Genomic DNA, 22,674 nt, shown 5'->3' with positions numbered 1-22,674 from the left:
GATTGTACGCATTTTCATCAGGGTACTTTTTTCTGAAATTTCCTTGTCTATATATCCGTCTATCTATCTATCTACCTACCTATCTATTTACTACTCCTCCCTCCATAAGAATGCAAACTCCAAAGAGTGCAAGGACCTCATCTGTCTTGTCATCCTAGTATTAACAAAGCCTGGCCGTAGTAGGCACTCAATAAATACTGTTTAAATAATTACAACAACAGTAATAATAGGAATAGTAATAATCCCATTAGAAAATCCAGGTCATCATAATTAGGTTACTCAGCAATGACTGGGTTATACTTGTGGATGAATAGTCCAGAAAATGCTGCTATCATTTATTATCAAATCTCTAGTGAGCACTTGGCTGTCTACCACCCCTGTGAAGAGCTTCTGAGTATTTGCATGTTACTTACAACTGCCTCCCCACATACAATTTTACTAATTAAATCTTTCATACGATATTTCTAAGCATCTTTCACTACCAAACCTACAAGCCTTGAAAGCATCTTTTCTTTTGCTCCTGATACAATGAACGCAAAATTCCTCCTCCTAGGAAAGGCTAATCCTTACCCACAGACTTACAATCCATGCATTCTCAATTCCCAAGAACTTTATTCCCTTGTTTGTCTCCATGCATGTACCATCAATCTCCCTTTATTGGATTATACCCATTAGCATATATTCACGTTTGAGTATCTCCCATCTTTAACAAAAAAAACTCTTCTCACATCTCCCTTCAACTACTACTACACTTTGTATCTTTCATAACTAAAATTATCTATATGTATTGAGTGTCCATTTCCTCATCTCTGATTCATTCCTCAAACCATGACAGGCTTTCACTCCCCATGGAAAGGCTTGTCTTGGTCACCAATGACTTCCATGTAGCCAAACTAAAAGTCACTTCTCTGGGCTCATCTTACTTCGACTCTCAGCAGCATTCAACAGAGCTATAACTGGGACTTCCCCGGTGGTCCAGTGGGTAAGATTCCGAGCTCCCAAAGCAGGGGGCCCAGATTCGATCCCTGGTCGCATGCCGCAACTAAGAAGTCCGCATGCCACAACTAAAGATCCCGCATGCCACGACGAAGATCCCGCGTGCCCAACTAAGACCCGGTGCAGCCTAAATAAATATTAAAAAACAAAACCAAAAACCATAGCTGTAACTCCTACACTGGCTATTCTCCTCTCTGGCCTCCTGAATATCCTCTCCTAATTTTCTTCCTACCTCGCCAGCAATGCCTCCTCAACTCCCTTGTGGCAACCCCTCTTCCTCCATAAAACCTCAGGAGTTGATTTTGGCTCTTCTCTTTCTACACTCCCAGATGATCTCATTAATTCCCATACACTTAAATAATACCTTATTCTGATGACTCCCAAACATATCTACTAGGTCCAGACTTCTATTTTGAACTCCAAATTCCATATTTAAATACCTATCTAACATTGCCTCTTTGATGTCTCTCAAGGATATCAAATGGGCCAGGTCCAAAAGAGAACTCTCAATCTTCCTCCAAACCTGCTCAGCCTAACTCCCCTCCCCCTAGTCCTCCCACCCTTGTACTGGATGCCAAACGATTCATCAGAATGCTCAAACTAGAACCCTTGAAGGAATCCTAGATTGATACTTTTCCCTTATCTCATGCCCATTAACAAGTCCTATGAATTTATATCTGAAAAATGTATCTTGAACTCATCTTCCTTTCAGTAAAGTATAGGAATTAAGAGTGTAGGCACTGGAGTTAGACTACTAGAATTTAAATCACAGCAATAATAACAGCTAGCATTTACTGAGCATTTACTCTTTGCCTAACACTGTCCTAATTGTTTTATAATACGTATATTAACTCATTTAATTTTCATAAGAACCTCATGAGGTGGGTACTATTATTATTATTTCTATTTTAAATTAAAGCAGCAGAGGTTAAGGAACTTGTCTAATCCCGATAGAACCAGAATTCATACTCCTAAATCTAGCTCCAGATCTCACTATGCTAGGTTGCCTCTTGGAAAAAGGAGACAAAAGATAGGGGGAGATCAGTTTAAAGCTAAGGCAACAGTCTGGGTAAGAAATAATGAGAATCTGAATGAGTAATGAAAGTAGGGACAAATTTATGAAATATTCAGGTAAGTCTTAAATAGAGAGTTATATCATGTTCAAGGACTGAAAGACTGAATATTATAAAGATGTCAATTTTTCCCAAACTGATCTGCAGATTCTATCCCACTCAATATCCCAACAGATTCAACTTGACAAGTTGATTCTAAAATTTTATCAATTAACAAAACCAAGAATAGCCAAGATACTCCTTAAGAAGAAAAAACATAAGAAATTTACCCTGTCAGATATCAAATATTATTTCGAAGTTTTTAGTAATTAAGACAGAATGGTATTGACTCAGATAGACAAATTAAACTATTTCACGAATACAGAACCCATAAACTGACCCCACATATACAAAAATTTGATTTATGACAGAGCTGATTATCACTGGTCAGTGAAAAAAGGACTGACTTTTTAATTAACAATGTTGGAAAAACTGGATATCTATATGGGGAAACATGAAACTGGATCCTTAACAATACCCAATACAAAATTCAAGTAAAAAAAACAATTCTGGGGGCTTCCCTGGTGGTGCAGTGGTTAAGAGTCCGCCTGCCAATGCAGGGGACACGGGTTTGAGCCCTGGTCTGGGAAGATTCCACATGCCACGGAGCAACTAAGCCCGTGCGCCACAACTACTGAGCCCGGGCTCTAGAGCCCACAAGCCACAGCTACTGAAGCCTGCACCTAGAGCCCGTGCTCTGCAACAAGAGAAGCCACTCAATAAGAGGCCCGCGCACCGCAATGAAGAGTAGCCCCCGCTTTCCGCAACTAGAGAAAAGCCCCCGCGCAGCAACAAAGTCCCAACACAGCCAAAAAAAAAAAACAATTCTGGGAGTTCCCTAGAGGTCCAGTGGTTAGGACTTGGCTCTTTCACTGCCATGACCCGGACTCAATCCCTGGTTGGGGAAATAAGATCCCACAAGCTGCATGGTGCACTCAAAACAAAAACAAAAACAAAAAAACTAAGTGGATTAAAGATTTAAGTGTGAAAAGCAAAACTGTAAAACTTTTAGAAGACAATATAAAAGAATAATTCTGGGGGCTTCCCTGGTGGCGCAGTGGTTGAGAGTCCGCCTGCCGATGCAGGGGACGCAGGTTCGTGCCCCGGTCCGGGAAGATCCCACATGCCGCGAAGCGGCTGGGCCCATGAGCCATGGCCGCTGAGCCTGTGCGTCCGGAGCTTGTGCTCCACAACGGGACAGGCCACAACAGTGAGAGGCCCGCGTACCACAAAAAAAAAAAGGAATAATTCTATGGCCTTAGAGTAGGCAAGAATTTCTTAGACATTAATGTCATATACCATAAAAGAGAAGACTGATAAATTATAATACACTAAATTAATAACTTTGGAACCAGTGACACATAAAATGAAATGATAAGCCATAAACCAGAAGATACCAGCTATACACATAAATGATAAAAGATGAGGATCCAAAATATATTTTAAATTCCTATAAATTAATATACAAAAGACCAACCCCTCTGCTCCCCACAAATAAAAACTTGAATATTTACTTCTCAGGAGACAACATAAATAACATAACATATGAAAAGGTGATCAGACTCACAGGAAATCAGGAGAATAGAAATTAAAACCACAATAAAATCCACACCCACTAGATTGACAAAAATTAAAATTCTGACTAAATAAAGTATTGGCTAGGATACGGAACAACCAAAACACTTAAAGTATACCAGGAAAAACAATTTAGTATTATTTTTTATGAAGAGGCACAAACTTCATAATCCAGCAATTCCATTATTCCTACAATCCCTCTGCCTGGAATAGATTCTCTAACTTTGCATGACCAAATCTTACTCTTGAGATACCACCTTCAGAAGGTAGAAGTAGTATTTCTATGTTCTGAACTCCTATAGCATTTTATAAGTGTTTCTGGCATACCAATTTCTAGCCTGCATCATACATATTTATATTCAAGGCTTATCTTCTCTACCAAATTGTAAGCAAATAGAGAACAAGAACCTGCTTGATTTGTCTTTTAATCACCATAGCACTAGACACAGCACCTGCATAAGGGAGCATATGATAAAGACTCAAAGCTACAGAATCAAGCTGTACAAAATCTAGCACATAGAAGGCACTCAGATATTTGTTAAATGGGTGAATAAAAATTTGCTTAGTGACTAACTGAATCAACCAGGAATTGCTGTGCATACCAAACATGAACTAGTGGTGAAATAAAAATGAGAACGCTGATTCGTGTATCCAAAGTCCCAAATGAATTTTTCTCCCAGATTCTAGCCTGATGATGCATAGTGAGAGTCAACTACCAGCTACAACTGGAAACTACTGCCAACAAGGCAGATAAAGAATGAGGGCAGGATAGGAGGAGGTGGAAAAAAGAAAAAGAAGGTAATAAAGTAGAATAAGTAAGGAATGGCAACATTATTGGATTGTAGGTCATCTTCCATAAGAATTATAAGAGGGCAAGAAAACTAAGAAAGCAAAGAAATATTTATAGGGGCTTCCCTGGTGGCACAGTGGTTGAGAATCCGCCTGCCAGTGCAGGGGACACGGGTTCAAGCCCTGGTCCGGGAAGATCCCACATGCCGCGGACCAACTAAGCCCGTGCACCACAACTACTGCGCCTGTGTGCCACAACTACTGAAGCCCTCACTCCTAGAGCCTCTGCTCCACAACAAGAGAAGCCACCGCAATGAGAAACCCGCACACTGCAACGAAGAGTAGCTCCCACTCCCGCAACTAGAGAAGGCCCATGCGCAGCAACGAAGACCCAACACGGCCAAAAATAAATAAATAAAATAAATTTATATATATATATAAAAAGAAACATTTATAGACCTTTAGTAACAAAACAACAAATGGGATAGGATGATTTTAAAGATGAGGAAAGCTAGCCAGCAATAGATCATGCAGTAGAAACTTTTTTACTTAAATTTATTATGCAGTATTTCAGACATATAAAAAGGTTTAAAAAAAAAAAGTATAACAAATACCTGTGTATACTCCACTCAGCTTAAGAAATAGAGCATTAACAGTTAAAGCCCTCTGTATACTTCCTCAGTTATAGCCCCCTTCAACTCTCAGAGGCAACAGTATCCTGAATTTGGAGTTAAACATTCTTATTCACTTCTTTATATTTTTACAGCAGTGCCATTTTTTTTAAAAGTAGTGGATAAATTTTGTGACAAAGGGAGGAATTTCATCTGTCCATCATAAGAGACTCTGAATGAAAGGGAAAGAAAAGGAACAGTTAGTAACGACTGATTAACTCAGGACAAAAAGATGAAGCTTTGGAAGATGGATAGGTGACAGCTGAAGGGGCAAAAAAGGAAAGTAAACAGTACTGAAAAAGTAGCACAGCAAAAAAGAAACACCAAAAAAGAACAAAAATCAGTGTGAATGGAGAGAAACAGCTGCCTCAGAAAATGCTATACTATTGTACTTGCCTTTGAAACAAAACAGAGTGAGAGTGAGTTCAGTTCATTCACTCAACAAATCAGCACAAACTATTTACTAGACACTCTTCTAAGGTACTAGGGATATAGCAGAGAACAGAACAAAGTCTCTGCCTTCAAGGAACATTTATTCTAGTTGGGGAAAGAGGCAAACAAATGAATAACACATCAAATATTGCAGAAAAGATAAAAGAACAGAGAAGGCAGAGTGCTGGTGTGAGCGGAAGGACATGCTTGCTATTTTATGTGAAGGTAGTTAGAGAAGGCCTCTCTGATAAAGTGACATTTAGGCAGAAACCTAAAGGAAGTGAGGAATGTAGAAGACTATCTCAGGAAGAGTTACAGCAAATACAAAGGCCCTGAGGTGGGAGTGTGCATAGCATTTGAGGAACCAAAAGAAGGCTAGATGTGGCTGGGGTCAGCAGCAAGGAGAAGGGTAGACATGGACAAGATGGTCACAGAGGCACCACCACATGTGGAGCAATGCCAGAACTGAAGCTTTTATTCAAAGTGAGATGCAAAATCACTGGAGCGTTTCCAAGAGAAAAGTAACATGATCTGGTTTACATTTTAAGTAAGATAATCATATAATTTATCACTCAAACAGGGACACTGGTGAGTGAAGGAGGGTGCTATTGATAGTTATGTTAGGACAAAAGGCATTAAGAAGACTTTAATTTTTACAGGCTGCTGTGTGGAGCCAGCCTGAAGGGGTTCCTCTGGCCAAATCTGGAACAATTGATCAAAATATACAGTGATAGTAAAAGACTGCAATCTATTGAATAAAGTAAGAATCTATGAGGCTACACTGATAAAAATAAATAAGAAGGAAAAGCTCTTTTTTTAAAAAAGTGATTCAGTTATATATATATATACACACACACATATATATATAAAATTTTTTGTCATACTCTTTTCCATTATGGTTTATCACAGGATATTGAATACAGTTCCCCCATCCTATATATAATAGTTTGCATCTGCTAACCCCAAACTCCCAATACTTCCCTCCCCCACCTCCCTCTCCCCCTTGGCAACCACAAGTCTGTTCTCTATGTCTGTGAGTCTATTTCAGTTTCGTAGATATGTTCACTTATGTTGTATTTTAGATTCTACATATAAGTGATATCACTTATTTGTGATATTTGTCTTTCTCTTTCTGACTTACTTTGCTTAGTATGATAATCTCTAGGTCCATCCATGTTGCTGCAAATGGCATTATTTCATTCTTTTTTTATTGCTGAGTAATATTCCATTGTATATGTATACGACATCTTCTTTATCCATTCCTTTGTTGATGGACATTTAGGTTGTTTCCAAGTCTTGGCTATTGTAAATAGGGCTGCTATGAAGATAGGGATGCACGTATTTGGAAAAGCTCTTTCATACAGTATAAAGCCAACTAACCAATTTAGAAGGAAGGATATAATTAGAAAATCATCTGTTAGCAACCATCATAATGATAACTGATTAGGGCAAGAATCATCAATAAACACTAAAACTGATAGGTAAAAGTTTGAAAAGTAATAGGATATTTACATAGTCTTGAAGTATCTCCCCACAAGATACTTATCAATTACAAAAGACAAACTTACAAGGGAGAAAACTGGCATATGCCACTTTCACTAAATGGCCAAAGTTAACATTGCCAGTAATGGAACCAATCAATAGCATGTGCATCCTAATATGATACACAGAGAAGAATTCAGTATCACTTCTTAGGTATTACTACCCAAAGTGCATCAACTGAATTTAATCATGAGAAAACAACAAACCCAAAGTGAGAGATATTCTACAAAATAACTGCCCTGTATTCATCGAACTGTCAATGCCATGAAAATACAAAGAAAGACTCAGGAACTATTCTAGATTAAAGGACAAGAAAGACATGTCAGATGACTGACATGAATGACTAGCGAAATGTGGATAAGTTCCATAGCTCGATAATGGTATTGTGTCAGTGTCGAGTTCCTGATTTTGATCATCGTACTGTGGTTGCATTAAGAGAATTTCTTGTTTCAAAAAAAGGCACATTGAAGTATTTAGGTGTTAAGGGGCATCATATCTGCAACTTACTCTTTAATAGTTCAGAAAAAGAATAATTCTAGGTGTCTGAAAAGAGATAGGCAGAAAGCTAAAGCAAACTTAGTAAAAGTTAACATTTAAGGAATCCGGATGAAGGGTATGCAGAAATTCTTCAGATTATTTTTGCAAATCTTCCACAAGTCTGAAATTATTTTTTATTTAAATGAACAAAATATCCACACACAAAGGTTTCAGTGTAGACAATAGACTGGGTGGGGGGGGGGTGCGTGCAGAGTTAAAAGCAAGGTTGGACCATTTAAAAAGCTATTGTAGATTAAGGACAGAGGTCATGGAAGATAGCAGAGTAGGAAGCTCTAGGAATTGGTCCTTTCACCAAAAGAACTATTGAGCTGGCAAGAAATGCTTAATTACTTTGAAACTCTGGAATCCAGTCCAACACTTTCAGCATCCAAGGGAGTGCCTGATGAAGAAAGAGGCTGGTAAATTTTATTTAATTTCAGCATTTGGCATAGCACCTATCATCCTCCAGCTCCCAGTCCCATGGGAGGCAGCAGTGGGAACAACAGCCCAAGATCCTGTTGCAGCTTGCTGGTGCTAGGGTGGGCAATAGGGATCTTGTCCTCCAAAAATAAAGGTTATGTGTCTTTCTTTCTTTCCTTCTTTTTTTTTTTGGCCACACTACACAGCTTGAAGGATCTCAGTTCCCCAACCAGGAACTGAACCCAGGCTACAGCAGTGAAAGCCCAGAATCCTAACCACTAGGCCACCAGGGAACTCCCAAGGTTATGTGTCTTGATCACTGCTTTTGACTGCTGAGGAGCTGGCAAAGAGGCTCACCATTGTTTCAACCCCCATGGCTGAAGTGGCTTCCCTAACAAAGTGAGATGAAGAGATTCAAAAAAAGAGAACACTCTCTTTTTTCCTTGTCTTTTCTTATTGGATCCAGGCATTTAAGGAAATCTCTTTCAAGTCACTGATGGGGTGGAGATAACAGAAGCGACTTTAGTGACCATATACAGCAAGGAATATAGTCTTTGCAAAACTAGTTTGGAAGAGTCACTAAACTTAGAGACAACTGCAGCTTTCATCCAGTAATGACAGTAATCTCTAAGAAGGGAGTAGAATCTGATTTCCAGAGTTACCACATTACAATACTCAAAATGTCCAGTTCTCAACAAAAAATTACAAAGCATACAAGCACATGAAAAAATACTCAATGTTGCCAATTATTAGAGATATGAAAATCAAAACCACAATGAGGTATCACCTCACACCAGTAAAAATGGCTATCATCAAAAAGTCTACAAACAATAAATGCTGGAGAGGGTATGGAGAAAAAGGAACCCTCCTACACTGTTGGTGGGAATGTAAATGGTGCAGCCACTGTGGAAAAAATTATGGAGCTTCCTCAAAAAACTAAAAATAGAGCTACCATAAGATCCAGCAATCCTGCTCCTGGGCATATATCCAGAAAAGACAAAAACTATTATTCGAAAAGATACATGCAGCACTATTTACAATAGTCAAGACATGGAAAGGACCCAAGTACTCATCAACAAATGATTGGTTTAAGAAGATGTGATATATGTAGATACACACACACACACACACACACACACACACACACACACACAATGGAATACTACTCAGTCATAAAAAAGAATTAAATATTGCCATTTGCAGCTACATGAATGGACCTGGAGAAAATTATACTAAGTGAAGTAAATCAGACAGAGAAAGACAAATATTATATGATATCACTTATACGTGGAATCTAAAAAAATAATACAAATGAATCTATAGGCAAAACAGAAACAGACTCAGACATAGAAAACAAACTCACAGTTTGCAAAAGGTAAAGGGAGTAAGGAGGGATAAATTAGGAGTATGCAATTAACAGATACAAACTACTATAAATAAAATAGATAAGCAACAAGGATTTACTGCGTAACACAGGGACTTAACTATACTTCAATTAAGAAAAATTACGAAGCATACAAAGACAAAGGAAAATACAGCCTATTCACAGGTAAAAAGAAATTGACTGAAACCATCCTCTAGCAAGCCCAGATACTAGACTTACTAGACAAAGATTTAAGTTAACTGTCTTTAATATGTTCAAAGAGCTGAAGGAAACCATGGACAAATAACTAAAGGAAACCAGGAGAACAATGTATGAATAAGTACAAAATAGCAACAGAAAGACAGGAAGTATAAAAAGGAACCAAACAGAAATTCTGTACAAAAAAGTACAATAGCTGGAATTAAAAATTCATTAGAGGGGTTCAATATCAGATTCAACCAGGCAAAAGAAAGAGTTAGTGAACTTGAAGACAGGAAAATTGAAATTACTCAGACTGAATTATAGAGTATTGAGCAGAGTTCCCTGTGCTATACCATAGGTCCTTATTAGTTATCTATTTTATATATAGTAGTGTGTATATATCACATTTTGTTTATCCATTCATCTGTCCATGGAGCCTTGGGTAACTTCTGATATTTGGCTATTGCGAATAGTGCTGTCATGAACATGGGTGTATAAATATCTCTTTGAGACTCTGTTTAAAAAAAAAAAAGAAAGAAAGAAATTACTCAGGCTGAGGAGCACAAAGAAAAATGAAGGGACTTCCCTGGTGGCCCAGTGGGTAAGACTCCACGCTCCCAATGCAGGGGACCCAGGTTTGATCCCTGGTTGGGGAACTAGATCCCGCATGCATGCTGCAACTAAGAGTTCCCATGCCACAACTAAGAAGTCCGCATGCTGCAACTAAGAAGCCCACGCACAGCAACTAAGAGTCTGCATGCTGCAGCTAAGAAGTCTGCATGTTGCAACTAAAAGATCCCACATGCCACAACTAAGACCCAGTGCAGCCAAAATAAATAAATATATAAATATTTTTTAAATAATTAAAATTAAATAAAATTAAATAAATTTTTAAAAAAAGAATGAAGAGGGCCTTCCCTGGCAGTCCAGTGGTTAAGACTCCATGCTCCCAAGGCAGCGGGTGCAGGTTCAATCCCTGGTTGGGGAACTAGGATCTTGTATGCCATGTGGCATGACCAAAAAAGAAACAAAGAAAAAGAAAAATGAACAGAGTGTAAAGGGCCTATGGTACACCATCATATGTATGAACACACATATTCTGGGAGTCCCAGGAAGAAAAGAGGAAAAAAAAAATTTAAAGAAAAAAATCATCAAAAACAGTCCAAATAGATGAAAGACATGAATCTACACATCCAAGAAGCTCAACAAACTTCAACAGGATAAATCTAAAGAATTCCACACCGAGTGCATTATATTCAAACTGGTGAAAAACAAAGAGAATATTCAAACCAACAGAAAGGAAGTAACTCATCATATATGAGGGACCCTCAATGAGATTAACAGCCAATATCTCATCAGAAACCATAGAGGCCAGAAGGCCGGGGATGATACATTTAAAGTGCTGAAGGTAAAAACTATCAACCGAAAATTCTAAAATAGGACTTACCTGGTGGTGCAGTGGTTAAGAATCCACTTGCCAATCCACCTGTGCAGGGGACACAGGTTTGAGCCCTGGTCTGGGAAGATCCCACATGCTGCAGACCAACTAAGCCTGTGCACCACAGCTGCTGAGCCTGCACTCTACAAACTGCGAGCCACAACTACTGAGCCCACATGCCACAACTACTGAAGCCCGTGTGCCTGAAGCCCATGCACCTGAAGCCCATGTGCCTAAAGCCCGTGCATCTAGAGCCCGTGCTCCGCAACAAGAGAAGTCAGCCCACAATGAGAAGCCCGTGCACTACAAAGAAGAGTAGCCCCCGCTCGCTGCAACTAGAGAAAGCCCGCACACAGCAACAAAGACCCAATGCAGCAATAAAGACCCAATAAATAAATAGCCATACGTGGGAAATGTTTAAAAAAAAAAAAGAATTCTAAAATAAAAGAGAAATCAAGACATTCCTCAACAAAAGCTAAGGGAATTCATCACCAGTTCACCTGCCCTATAAGAAATACTAAAGGGAAACGAAAGGGAAAGGCTAAAATGAAAGAATACTAAGTGGTAACTCAAAGTCATACAAAAAAATAAAGATCATTATATCATCAAAAGTATACAAACAATAAATGCTAGAGAGGGTGTGGAGAAAAGGGAACCCTCCTACACTGTTGGTGGGAATGTAAATTGGTACAATCACTATGGAGAATACTATGGAGGTTCCTGAACAAACTAAAAATAGAACTATCATGTGATCCAGCAATCCCACTCCTGGGCATATATCCAGAGGAAACCATAATTCAAAAAGACACATGCACCCTAATGTTCACTGCAGCACTATTTACAATAGCCAGAACATGGAAGCAACAGAGGAATAGTTAAAGAAGATGTGGTACATATACACAATGGAATATTACTCAGCCATAATAAAGAATGAAATAATGCCATCTGCAGCAACATGAATGGACCTAGAGATTACCATACTAAGCAAAGTAAGTCAGACAGAGAAAGACAAATATCATATGATATCTAGAAAGATGACACAAATGAACTTATTTACAAAACAGAAACAGACTCCCAGACTTCAAAAACAAACTTATGGTGACCAAAGGGGAAAGGTGGGGGGAGGGATAAATTAGGAGTTTCAGATTAACATATATATACTACTATATATAAAACAGATAATCAGCAAGGACCTACTGTATAGCACAGAGAACTCTATTCGATATTCTGTAATAACTTCTATGGGAAAAGAATCTGAAAAAGAATGGATATATGTATATGTATAACTGAACTACTTTGCTGTACACCTGAAACACAACACTGTAAGTCAACCGTACCCCAATATAAAATAAAATTAAATTTAATGATTTCATATTTTTAAAAAGATCATTACAAAGTTTATATAGATAAATACACAAGATAGTATACCGTATTTTCGGTATGTAACTCCTCTATTTGTTTCTTATATGATTTAAAAGACAAATGCATAAAATAATAATTATAAATCTACAGTAACAGGTACATGATGCATAAAGATGTAATTTGTGACAATAACAACATAAAGGGGGAAATGGAATTAATGTATGCTCTTTTTTACTAATTGAGATATAACTGATATACAACATTATATTAGTTTCAGGTATACAACATAATGATTTGATATTCATATATACTGCAAAATGATCACCACAATAAATGTAGTTTAATGTATGCTCATGAAGCTAAGTTGACATCATTTCAAATTAGATTGCTATAAACTCAAGATATTAACTGTAATTCCCAGAGTAATCACTAAGAAAGTAACTTTAAAAATATACAAAAAAGAAAATGAAGAGGGAAACAAAATGGTACAATAGAAAAAAATCGAACACAAAAGAAGGCCATATTGGAGGAATTGAGAAACAAAAAAAGATATGACATATAGAAAACTATCAATGGCAGAAATAAGTCCTTCATTATCACTAATCACTTTAAGTACAAATGGATTAACTGACCAATTAAAGACACAGATTGGCAGAAAAGATGTAAGAAAAAAAGGCCAACCACATGCTGCTTATAAAGACTCACTTTAGATACAACACACAATAGGGTGAAAATGAAAAAAAAATGAAAATATTCCATGCAAATAGTAAACAAAAGAGAGCTGGAGTGACTATACAAGTATCAGACAAAATAGAACTTAAGTCATAAATTGTTACAAGACACACAAAGAAAAAAAAAGAGAGACACACAAAAAAGACATTTTATATTGATTTAAAAGGCCAATTTATCAAGAAGACAGAATAACTATAAACATGTACACACCCAAACAACAGAGCCCCCCAAAATAAGAATCTAAAACACTGATAGAATTGAAGAGATAAATAGACATTTCTATCATTGAGGACTTCAATACCCTACTTTAAATAATGAGTGGGACATCTGGACAGAATATCAATAAGGTAACAAAAGATTTGAACAACACTATAAACCAATCAGGCCTAACAGACATATACAGAACACTCCACCCAACAATAGCAGAATATATTATCTTCTCAAGGACACATAAAACATTCTCCAGGAGAGACCACGTTAGGCCATAAACCACTTTTCAGTAAGTTTAAAAAGATCAAAATCATACAAACTATCTTCTCTGAACATAATGGAAGAAAGCTAGAAATCAGTAAAATAAGGAAAGCTGGAAATTTTGCAAATACATGGAAATTAGCTCAGTTTTTTTTTTTTTTTAAGATCACTCTTAAACAACTAATGGATGAAAGAAGAAATCACTAGGGAAATTTAAAAATACTTTGAGACAAATGAAAATGAAATCACAACATACTAAAACTTATGGGACACAGTGAAAGCAGTACTTAAGGGGAATTTTATAGCTGTAAATGCCCACATAAAAAAGGAAGAAAGACTCAAATCAAATAAACTAACTTTACATCTTAAGGGACTAGAAAAAGAGCAAACTAAATCCAAAACTAGCAGAAAGAAGGAAGTAACAAAGATAAGCAGGAAAAAATAGAGAATTTAAAAGATAGTAGAGGGGACTTCCCTGGTGGTCCAGTGGTTGAGAATCCACCTTCCAATGCAGGGAACACGGGTTTGATCCCTGGTTGGGGCACTAAGATCCCACATGCTGCAGGGCAACTAAGCCCATGTGTCACAACTACTGAGCCTGCACACTCTAGAGCCTGCACACCACAACCAGAGAGCCCACGCGCTGCAACTACTGAGCCTGTGTGCTCTGGAACCCACACACCACAACAAAAGATGCCGCATGCCTCAACGAGGATCCCATGTGCCACAACTAAGACCTAACACAGCCAAATAAGTAAATAAATATTGTTTTTTAAATAGCAGAGGATCAAAACCAAAAGTCAGTTCCTTAAAAAGATAAACAAAATTGAAAAACTTTTAGCTACACTGTCCAATGAAAAAAAGAGAGAAGACACACATAAATAAAATCAGAAATGAAAGTGGGATATTACTACCAACCTTGTAGAGATTAAAGGATTATAAGAAAACACAATAATTATATACACACAAATTAGATAATCTAGATAAAACAGATTTCTAGAAACACACAAAGTACCAAAACTGACTCAAGAAGAAATTTAAAAATCTCAATAGACCTGTTAACAAGCAATGGAATCAATAATAAAAAACCTCTCAACAAAGAAAAGTCTAGGACCAGATGACTTCATTGGTAAATTCTACCAAACATTTAAAGAATTAACAACGGACTTCCCTGGTGGCACAGTAGTTAAGAATCTGTCTGTCATTGCAAGGGACACAGGTTCAAGCCCTGGTCCAGGAAGATCCCACATGCTACAGAGCAATGAAGCTCATGCACCACAACTACTGAGCCTGCACTCTAGACCCTGCGAGCCACAACTAGTGAGCCTGCATGCCACAACTACTGAGGCCTGCGTGCCTAGAGCCCGTGCTCCACAACAAGAGAAGCCACCGCAATGAGAAGGCTGCGCACAACAAAGAGTAGCCCCCGCTCGCCACAACTACAGAAAGCCCACACACAGCAACAAAACACCCAACACAGCCAAATAAATAAATAAATAAACTTTAAAAAAAATAATAAGTAAATAAAGGCTTAACACCATTCTTACTCAAGCTCTTCCAAAAAAAGAGAAAGAGGTAAGAGGAGGAACACTTCCTAAGATTCTATGAAGCCACATTATCCTAATACCAAAGCCAGAAAAAGATACAAGAAAAGAACACTACAGACCAATATCCCTTATGAATAAAGAAACAAAATCCTCAACAAAATACTGGCAAACTGAATCCAACAGCACATTAAAATGACTCTAAACTATGACCAAGTGGGATTTATCCCAGGAATGTAAGGGTAGTTCAGATAAGGAAATCACTCAATGCAATACCCCACACAATCATCTCAATAGAAAAGGCACTGGACAAAATTTAACACCATTTTATGAAACAAACACTGAGCAAAACCTTGAAGACACTATGCTAAGTGAAAAAAGCAGTCCCAGTAACATCCAAAAGAATAAAATATGTAGGAATAAATTTAACCAAGGATGTGAAAGACTTGTACATTAAAAACTACAAAACACTGCTTAAAGAAATTAAAGATGACCTAAATAAATGGAAAGACATCCCACGTTCATGGATTGATAAACTCGATATTGTTAAGATGGCAATACTCCCAAAGCTATTTACAGATTCAATGAAATCCCTATCAAAATTCCAATGATATGTTTTGCAGAAACAGAAAAGCTTACCCTCAAATTTGTATGGAACTACAAGAGGCCCTAAATAGCAAAAAACAATGTTGGAAAAGAAAAACAAAATAAGAGGAATCACATTTCCCAATTTCAGAGCTTATTACAAAGCTATGGTAATCAAAACAGTGTGGTACTGGCAAAATAGACATATCAACCAATGGAACAGAACAGAGTCCACAAATAAATCTTTACATGTATGGCCAATTGATTTTCAATGAGGCTACAAAGAACATTCAATGAGAAACGAACATACGGCTGGGACAACTGGATATCCACATACAAATGATGTTGGAACTCTACCTCATTTTAGATACAAAAATTAACTCAAAATGGATCAATGACCTAAACATAAGAGCTTACACTATAAACTCTTAGAAGAAACCACAGGGTCAATCACCATGACTTGAATTTGGCAACAGATTCTTGAATTTGACATCAAAAGCACAAGCAACAAAAAGAATAGATAAATTGGACTTCATCAAAATTAAACTTTTGTGAATCAAACAAAGGACATTATCAAGAATGTGAAAAGACAACCTGCAGAATGGGAGAAAGTATCTACAAACCATATATCTGATAATGATCTAGTAACCAGAATATATAAAAAACCCTTACAGCTCAACAACAAAAGGACAACAACCCAATTTAAAACCGGGCAAAGGACTTGAAGAGACACTTCTCCAAAGAAGATATACAAATGGCCAACAAGCAGATGAAAAGATGTCAACATCATGGTCATCAAGGAAATGTAGAACAAATAATAACAGATACTACTTCACACTCACTAGGATGACTTTAATAAAAAACAGAAAACAACAAATGTTGGTAAGGATGTAGAGAAGTATGAACCCTTGTACATTGCTGGTGAGAATGTAACATGGCTCAGCTGCTGTGCAAAACTGCTTGGCAGTTCTTGAAAAAGTTAAGCATACACTACACACCTTTTACAATGGCCAAAATCCAGAACAGTGACACCACCACATCCTGAGAAGATGTGGAGTAACATAGGAACTCTCACTCATTGCTGGTAGGAATGCAAAATGGTACAGCCACTTTGGAGGACAGTTTGGCAGTTTTCTACAAAACTAAACATACTCATACCATATGATCCAGCAATGCCATTTCTTGGTATTTACCCAAAGAAGATGAAAAGTATCTGCACACAAAAATCTGCACAGAGATGTTTATAACAGCTTTATTTATAATGCCAAAACTTGGAAGCAACCAAGATGTCCTTCAGGGTTTCCCTGGTGGTACAGTGGTTAAGAATCCACCTGCCAATGCAGGGGACATGGCTTCAAGCCCTGGTCCGGGAAGATGCCACATGCCACGGAGCAACTAAGCCCGTGCTCCACAACTACTGAAGCCCATGCTCCTAGAGCCCATGCTCCGCAACAAGAGAAGCCACTGCAATGAGAAGCCCGCACACTGCAACGAAGAGTAGCCCCCACTCGCCGCAACTAGAGGAATCCCACACACAGCAACAAAGACCTGATGCAGCCAAAAATAAAGAAAGAAATTTATTAAAAGAAAAAAAGATGTCCTTCAGTGGTGAATGGATAAATAAACTGATACATACAGACAATGATATATTATTCAGTGCTAAAAAAAAAAAGAAGAAATGAGCTATCAAGCCATGAAAAAGACATGAAGGAACGTCAAATGCATATTACTAAGTGAAAGAAGCAGATATGAAAAGGGCTACATACTGTATGATTTCAGTTATATGACATTCCAGACAGGCAAAACTATGGAGACAATAAAAAGATCAATGGTAGCAAGGGGTTGGGGTAGTGGTGGGTGAATGAATCAGCAGAGCACAGAGGATTCTTAGGGCAGTGAAAATACTTTGGATGATACTGCATTGATGGATACATGTCATCATATATTTGTCCAAAGCTACAGAACATTCAATACCAAGAGTGAACCCTAAGATAAACTACGGATTTTGGGTGATTATGCTGTGCCAATGTAGGTACAGAGTGTGTACCACTCTGGTGGAAGATGTTGATAATAGGGGAGGCTATGCATGTGTAGAGGCTGGGGGTATATAGGAAATTTCTATACCTTCCTTTCAATATTGCTATGATCCGAAAACTGCTCTTTAAAAACAAACAAACAAACAAAAAAAAACCTCTTTAAGTTACATAAAATTTAAAAAGTTAAGTGTAGCATTATCATATGGCTCAAAAATTCCAATCCTAGGTATATACCCAAAAGAAATGAAAACATACGTCTAGTACAGCATGGTGAATATAGTTAACAATATTGGGCTTCCCTGGTGGCACAGTGGTTGAGAGTCCGCCTGCCGATGCAGGGGACACGGGTTCGTGCCCCGGTCCGGGAGGATCCCACATGCCACGGAGCGGCTGGGCCCGTGAGCCATGGCCGCTGAGCCTGCGCATCCGGAGCCTGTGCTCCGCAGCGGGAGAGGCCACAGCAGTGAGAGGCCCGCATATCGCAAAAACAAACAAACAAAACAAACAAACAAAAACAATATTGTATTGCATATTTTAAAGCTGCTAAGAGACTAAACCTTAAAAGTTCACATCGTAAGAAAAAAAAATTTTATAACTATGTATGGTAATGAATGTTAACTAGACTTATTGTGGTGATCATTTCGCAACATATACAAACGTGGAATCATTATGTTGCACACCTGAAACTAATACAATGCTATGTGTCAATTATACTTAGATTAAAAAATGTCTACACAGAAACTTGAACACAAATGTTTATAAACATTTTCTTTATAAACATAGTGCTATGTTAGCATTATTTGTAATAGTCGTCCATCAGTGGATGAATGGTTAAACAAATTGTGATATATACATACGATGGCATATTATTCAGCCACAAAGAGGAACAAATTACTGAAGTATTGATACATGCTACAACACGGATGAACCCTGGAAACATTAGGCTCAGTGAAAGAAGCCAGACACAAAAAGTCACACATTATATGATTCCATTTATGTGAAATCCAGAATAGGTAAACGCATAGAGACAGAACGCATGTTACTGGGCACCAAGGAGAGGAGGGAGGGAGAAATGGGGAGCAATTGTTTAACAGGTATACGGCTTTCTTCTGGGGTGATGAAAATGTTTTGGAACTAGACAGAGGTGGTGGTTGTGCAACACTGTGAACATACTAAATGCCACTGAATTGTTCGCTTTAAAATGGTTAACTTTTTGTAATATGAATTCCGCCTCAACCTTAAAAAAATGAAAGAAAAAAGTTTTAAGAAAATTTTAATGTTTACTCTTTCAATAATAGCTTTATTGAGATACAATTCATATACCATACAATTCACCCATTTATAGTGTACAATTTAATTGTCTTTACTGTAGTCAGAGTTATGCAATCTTTAAATTTAAAAAATTTTTATCAGCCCCCCCCCCCACAAAAAAAACCCCGGTACCTATTAGCAGTCACTCCCCATTCCCTCCTCTCCTACAGTCAACCACTAATCTACTTTCTGTCTCTATAGATTTGCCTATTTTGTACACTTCTAAGAAACAGAATCATATGTAGTCTTTCGCGACTGGCTTCTTTCACTCAGCATATTTTCATGGAATTTGCTTTATTTTAAATATAAAGTTTGTGCCATGTATTAAAACGTAAGGATAAAAGTAAGGAGACTATTAAAGGACCACTTATGAAAAGAATACAATCACTGAATGCAATGGCAGATCAAGAATCAAAAACAGGAATCCAGCTAAGATGAATTTTTATAAAATATAAACCAACAGATGTGAAGCAAAACCATTATAAGATGCAGTAGAAGCAAATCAAGGTAAAACAAATACATTAGGGAAAATATTTTACAAAACAAATTGCTGTCCAAAAGAGAAAATTTTCCCTAAAAAAGGTTTAGGAAAAGTAATCACAGGTTTAGCTAAAAAAAGAAACAGGGAGAGCAAAGAATCATTGTCTTTGAGTATAAAAACTCCTCCAATCAGTGTTTCTCAAAATGTGGTCCCTGGACTATGTGCATCAAAATCATCTAAGAACTTGTTTTTAAAATATCAGGGGTTCCCTTGTGGCGCAGTGGCTGGGAATCCGCCTGCCAATGCAAGGGACGTGGGTTTGAGCCCTGGTCCGGGAAGATCCTACTTGCCGCGGAACAACTAAACCCGTGCACCACAACTACTGAGCCTGCATTCTAGAGCCCTCAAGCCACAACTACTGAGCCCGCGAACCACAACTCCTGAAGTCCGTGCACCTACAGCCCACGCTCCACAACAAGAGAAGCCACCTCAATGAGAAGCCTGCACACCGCAGCGAAGAGTAGCCCCCGCTCGCCACAACTAGAGAAAAGCCCACGTGCAGCAACGAAGAGCCAATGCAGCCAAAAATAATTTATTTTAAAAAGAAATTATATTTCTGGTCTGTGCCCCAGACAATCACCAAAGATGGGACGCTGTAAACTATTTTTTATAAGTTTCCAGATGACTCTCATAAACACTAAAGTTTGAGAACTAACTTAATATCTAATTAACACAAATTAATGCAAATAATTAAATGTGTGTAAGAGACAAGAGAATCATGACAGCAGTAAAGTGCATGAAAAAGAGCAAGGTGAAAGAGAGCAAAGAAAAAAAATTTTTGCACATTGCGCTGTTGAGAAAACGTAAAGTGATGTTTGAAAACTCTTGTTGATTTGATCTTGGAAAAAAATTCCAAATGTGTAAATATGCAAGCCATTCTACTAATACTTGTGAGGACCACTCAGGATATGAATAGGAAGGCACTCATAAATGTAAAGTTGCATGGCAGAGAGAGCACATAGTTGATACCCAAATGTTTGTTGATGTCAGACTATTTTTATAGCAAGTACTGTTACATTTAATTATCTCCATTCTTAACTCTGATAACCTAGACAAAACTAAACTTTTTGCAGCAGTAATCTTTACACGAACAACAGCATAAATTGTCAACTATTATGTCACATACTGACGTGCAAGTTCAGGGTCAAGACATTTACTTTCAGACCAAGTTAATCTCTGTTTTTATGGTAAGACTTATGTAAACAAGGACAGACAAAATTAGAGTTAAATTTCTCAAGGCTAAGAGCACTGCATGATAGAACTCAAATTTCCCTGAAAATCACTAAAATATGCATTCAAGGATAGCCTTTATTATTTTAACTGTAAGCAAAGATTCCTGAAGATGAAGTATTAAGTTCTAATTCATAATTTTACTTCAGTGAGGAAATTCCACTTTGGCTTAGCAGAGTTAAAGAAAGGAAGTTCACTTTTATAACTCAAAGGAGCTTACTAACAGAATGCAAAATTTGTCCATTTTCCCCATAAAAGGCATCCTCCCACTATAAATTCATAAACCTAATTAAAGTGCTAAATTCTAAAGTCTCTTTGACTCATTTAGATTAAGCCTTACAGTGTATCTGGAAACCCAATTATATTCCATCAAACATTAAGAAGCAGATGTTTCAACATTTCCAGACATGGCTCTTACACACCTTGTAAATGAAACAAACTATACTGGGGGAATGAAGTAGGTAACACATGAAAATATATTACATGGGAGGTTATGTTGCTTTCAAAGGAGATTTTTATTTCTTATCAACATTTGGCTTGATACATGAAGGTCTAGAAGCATCTAAGAGCTCTTTTTGACACTTTTTCATTTCACAGCTTATGTTTCAAAAGTCAGAAACCCTAGAATTGAGTAAAGCCTCAAAGCAGGTTAAGATACAGATGTGTGGACGTCTTCATTAAAGGTTTCACATTTCCTCCCAATAAGCAGTCAACCAACATTCATCATTAAGCCCCAACTCCCTGAACACCTCTCACATGTTCAACGTGGCCTCTTCTTCACACAAGTCCAGTGCAACCTATCCACACGCGCACACACACCAACAGTCTCCAAGTCACCCACACTGGCACAAAAGCCTCTCAACATTCATCTGGTTGCTAATCAAGGGCTATTCTTGACACTGCCTGTTATCTCTTTTTCCCTTTCTACCGCAATACTCACTACTCAAAACAACAAAAGAAACAAGTTCGTTTTCTCTAACCACTGAGAGCTTCTCTAACTCTATACACCTCTCTCTCTTTTCCCCCCTTATTCTCTATCCTGCCTTTGTTATTCAGAAGGTGCAGGGTCTGGGAAAATCTCACTCACCTCATGCTATAGGCACCAGCACCCAGTTCCTGGCCGATCCCGGAAAGACTAGCATCAAAGTCCTGCACCAGCCCGGATTCAATCACCTCATCGGCCAGAGGCAGCTTCAGAGCCCAGGCCATCCTGGCTCCTTCCTTGCCTCAGGAGACACCGTTTCTCGTACAAAGGCGAGGAGTGTGATTCTACCCAACGGGGGCAAGACTGCAAGACTGTAGAAAACTCCAAACCAAGAACTCCCCCGCAGTACTCACCAGCCGCCCCCAAGCCCCACCCGCACTGCCCACACAACTAATCTCCCGCACCCTTGTCTCCTCGCTCTTGGCTGCCCTGACTTCCAAAAATCCCTACCCCCACCCCCACCCTCACCTCCACCCCCGCCCAGCTCTCCGGAGCCGCGCGAGGGTCCTTTGGCTTCACTCTTCCCGACTGCCCAAAGGCAACCCTGGACTCCTCGCACTCCCACTCTTTGGGCTCTCTCCTTGAACTCGTGGTGGTCACTCGCTGCTTTCTAAACAGACCAGCAGCAGCGACCCGCTACCTACCCTGCGCGCCCACGCCGCTTTCCCACCTTTTCCCCCCGCCCCTTTCTGCGGGAAACCCCCCCTCCCTCCCGGGAACCAGTCTCCCTTTCCCCTCCAGGCCTCGCTTCCGGTCAGTCCCAAAATCACTTCCGGTCACCCCTTCTCAATCCCACGGCTC

The 22,674-nt window shown here is 38.4% G+C and overlaps 1 protein-coding gene across 3 annotated transcripts in view; it reads right to left on the bottom strand.

Annotated features, from left to right (window-relative positions):
• The window catches only part of TFCP2 (transcription factor CP2), a 50,897-nt gene extending 28,584 nt beyond the window's left edge, over positions 1-22,313 (bottom strand). For 2 of the 3 annotated variants that reach the window (XM_030835053.2, XM_030835054.2), the window contains exon 1: positions 21,976-22,313. In XM_030835053.2, coding sequence (XP_030690913.1) covers positions 21,976-22,097 — 122 coding nt within the window. In that variant the 5' untranslated portion in view covers positions 22,098-22,313. The remainder of the gene's footprint in view (positions 1-21,975) is intronic. The other variant, XM_030835052.3, reaches the window with a different exon arrangement.
• Between the last annotated feature and the right edge of the window lie 361 nt (positions 22,314-22,674).

Source organism: Globicephala melas, chromosome 10 (assembly GCF_963455315.2).
Source record: "Globicephala melas chromosome 10, mGloMel1.2, whole genome shotgun sequence".
NCBI classification, from domain to species: Eukaryota; Metazoa; Chordata; class Mammalia; order Artiodactyla; family Delphinidae; genus Globicephala; species Globicephala melas.
This window is presented reverse-complemented; position numbering and strand designations above follow the sequence as displayed.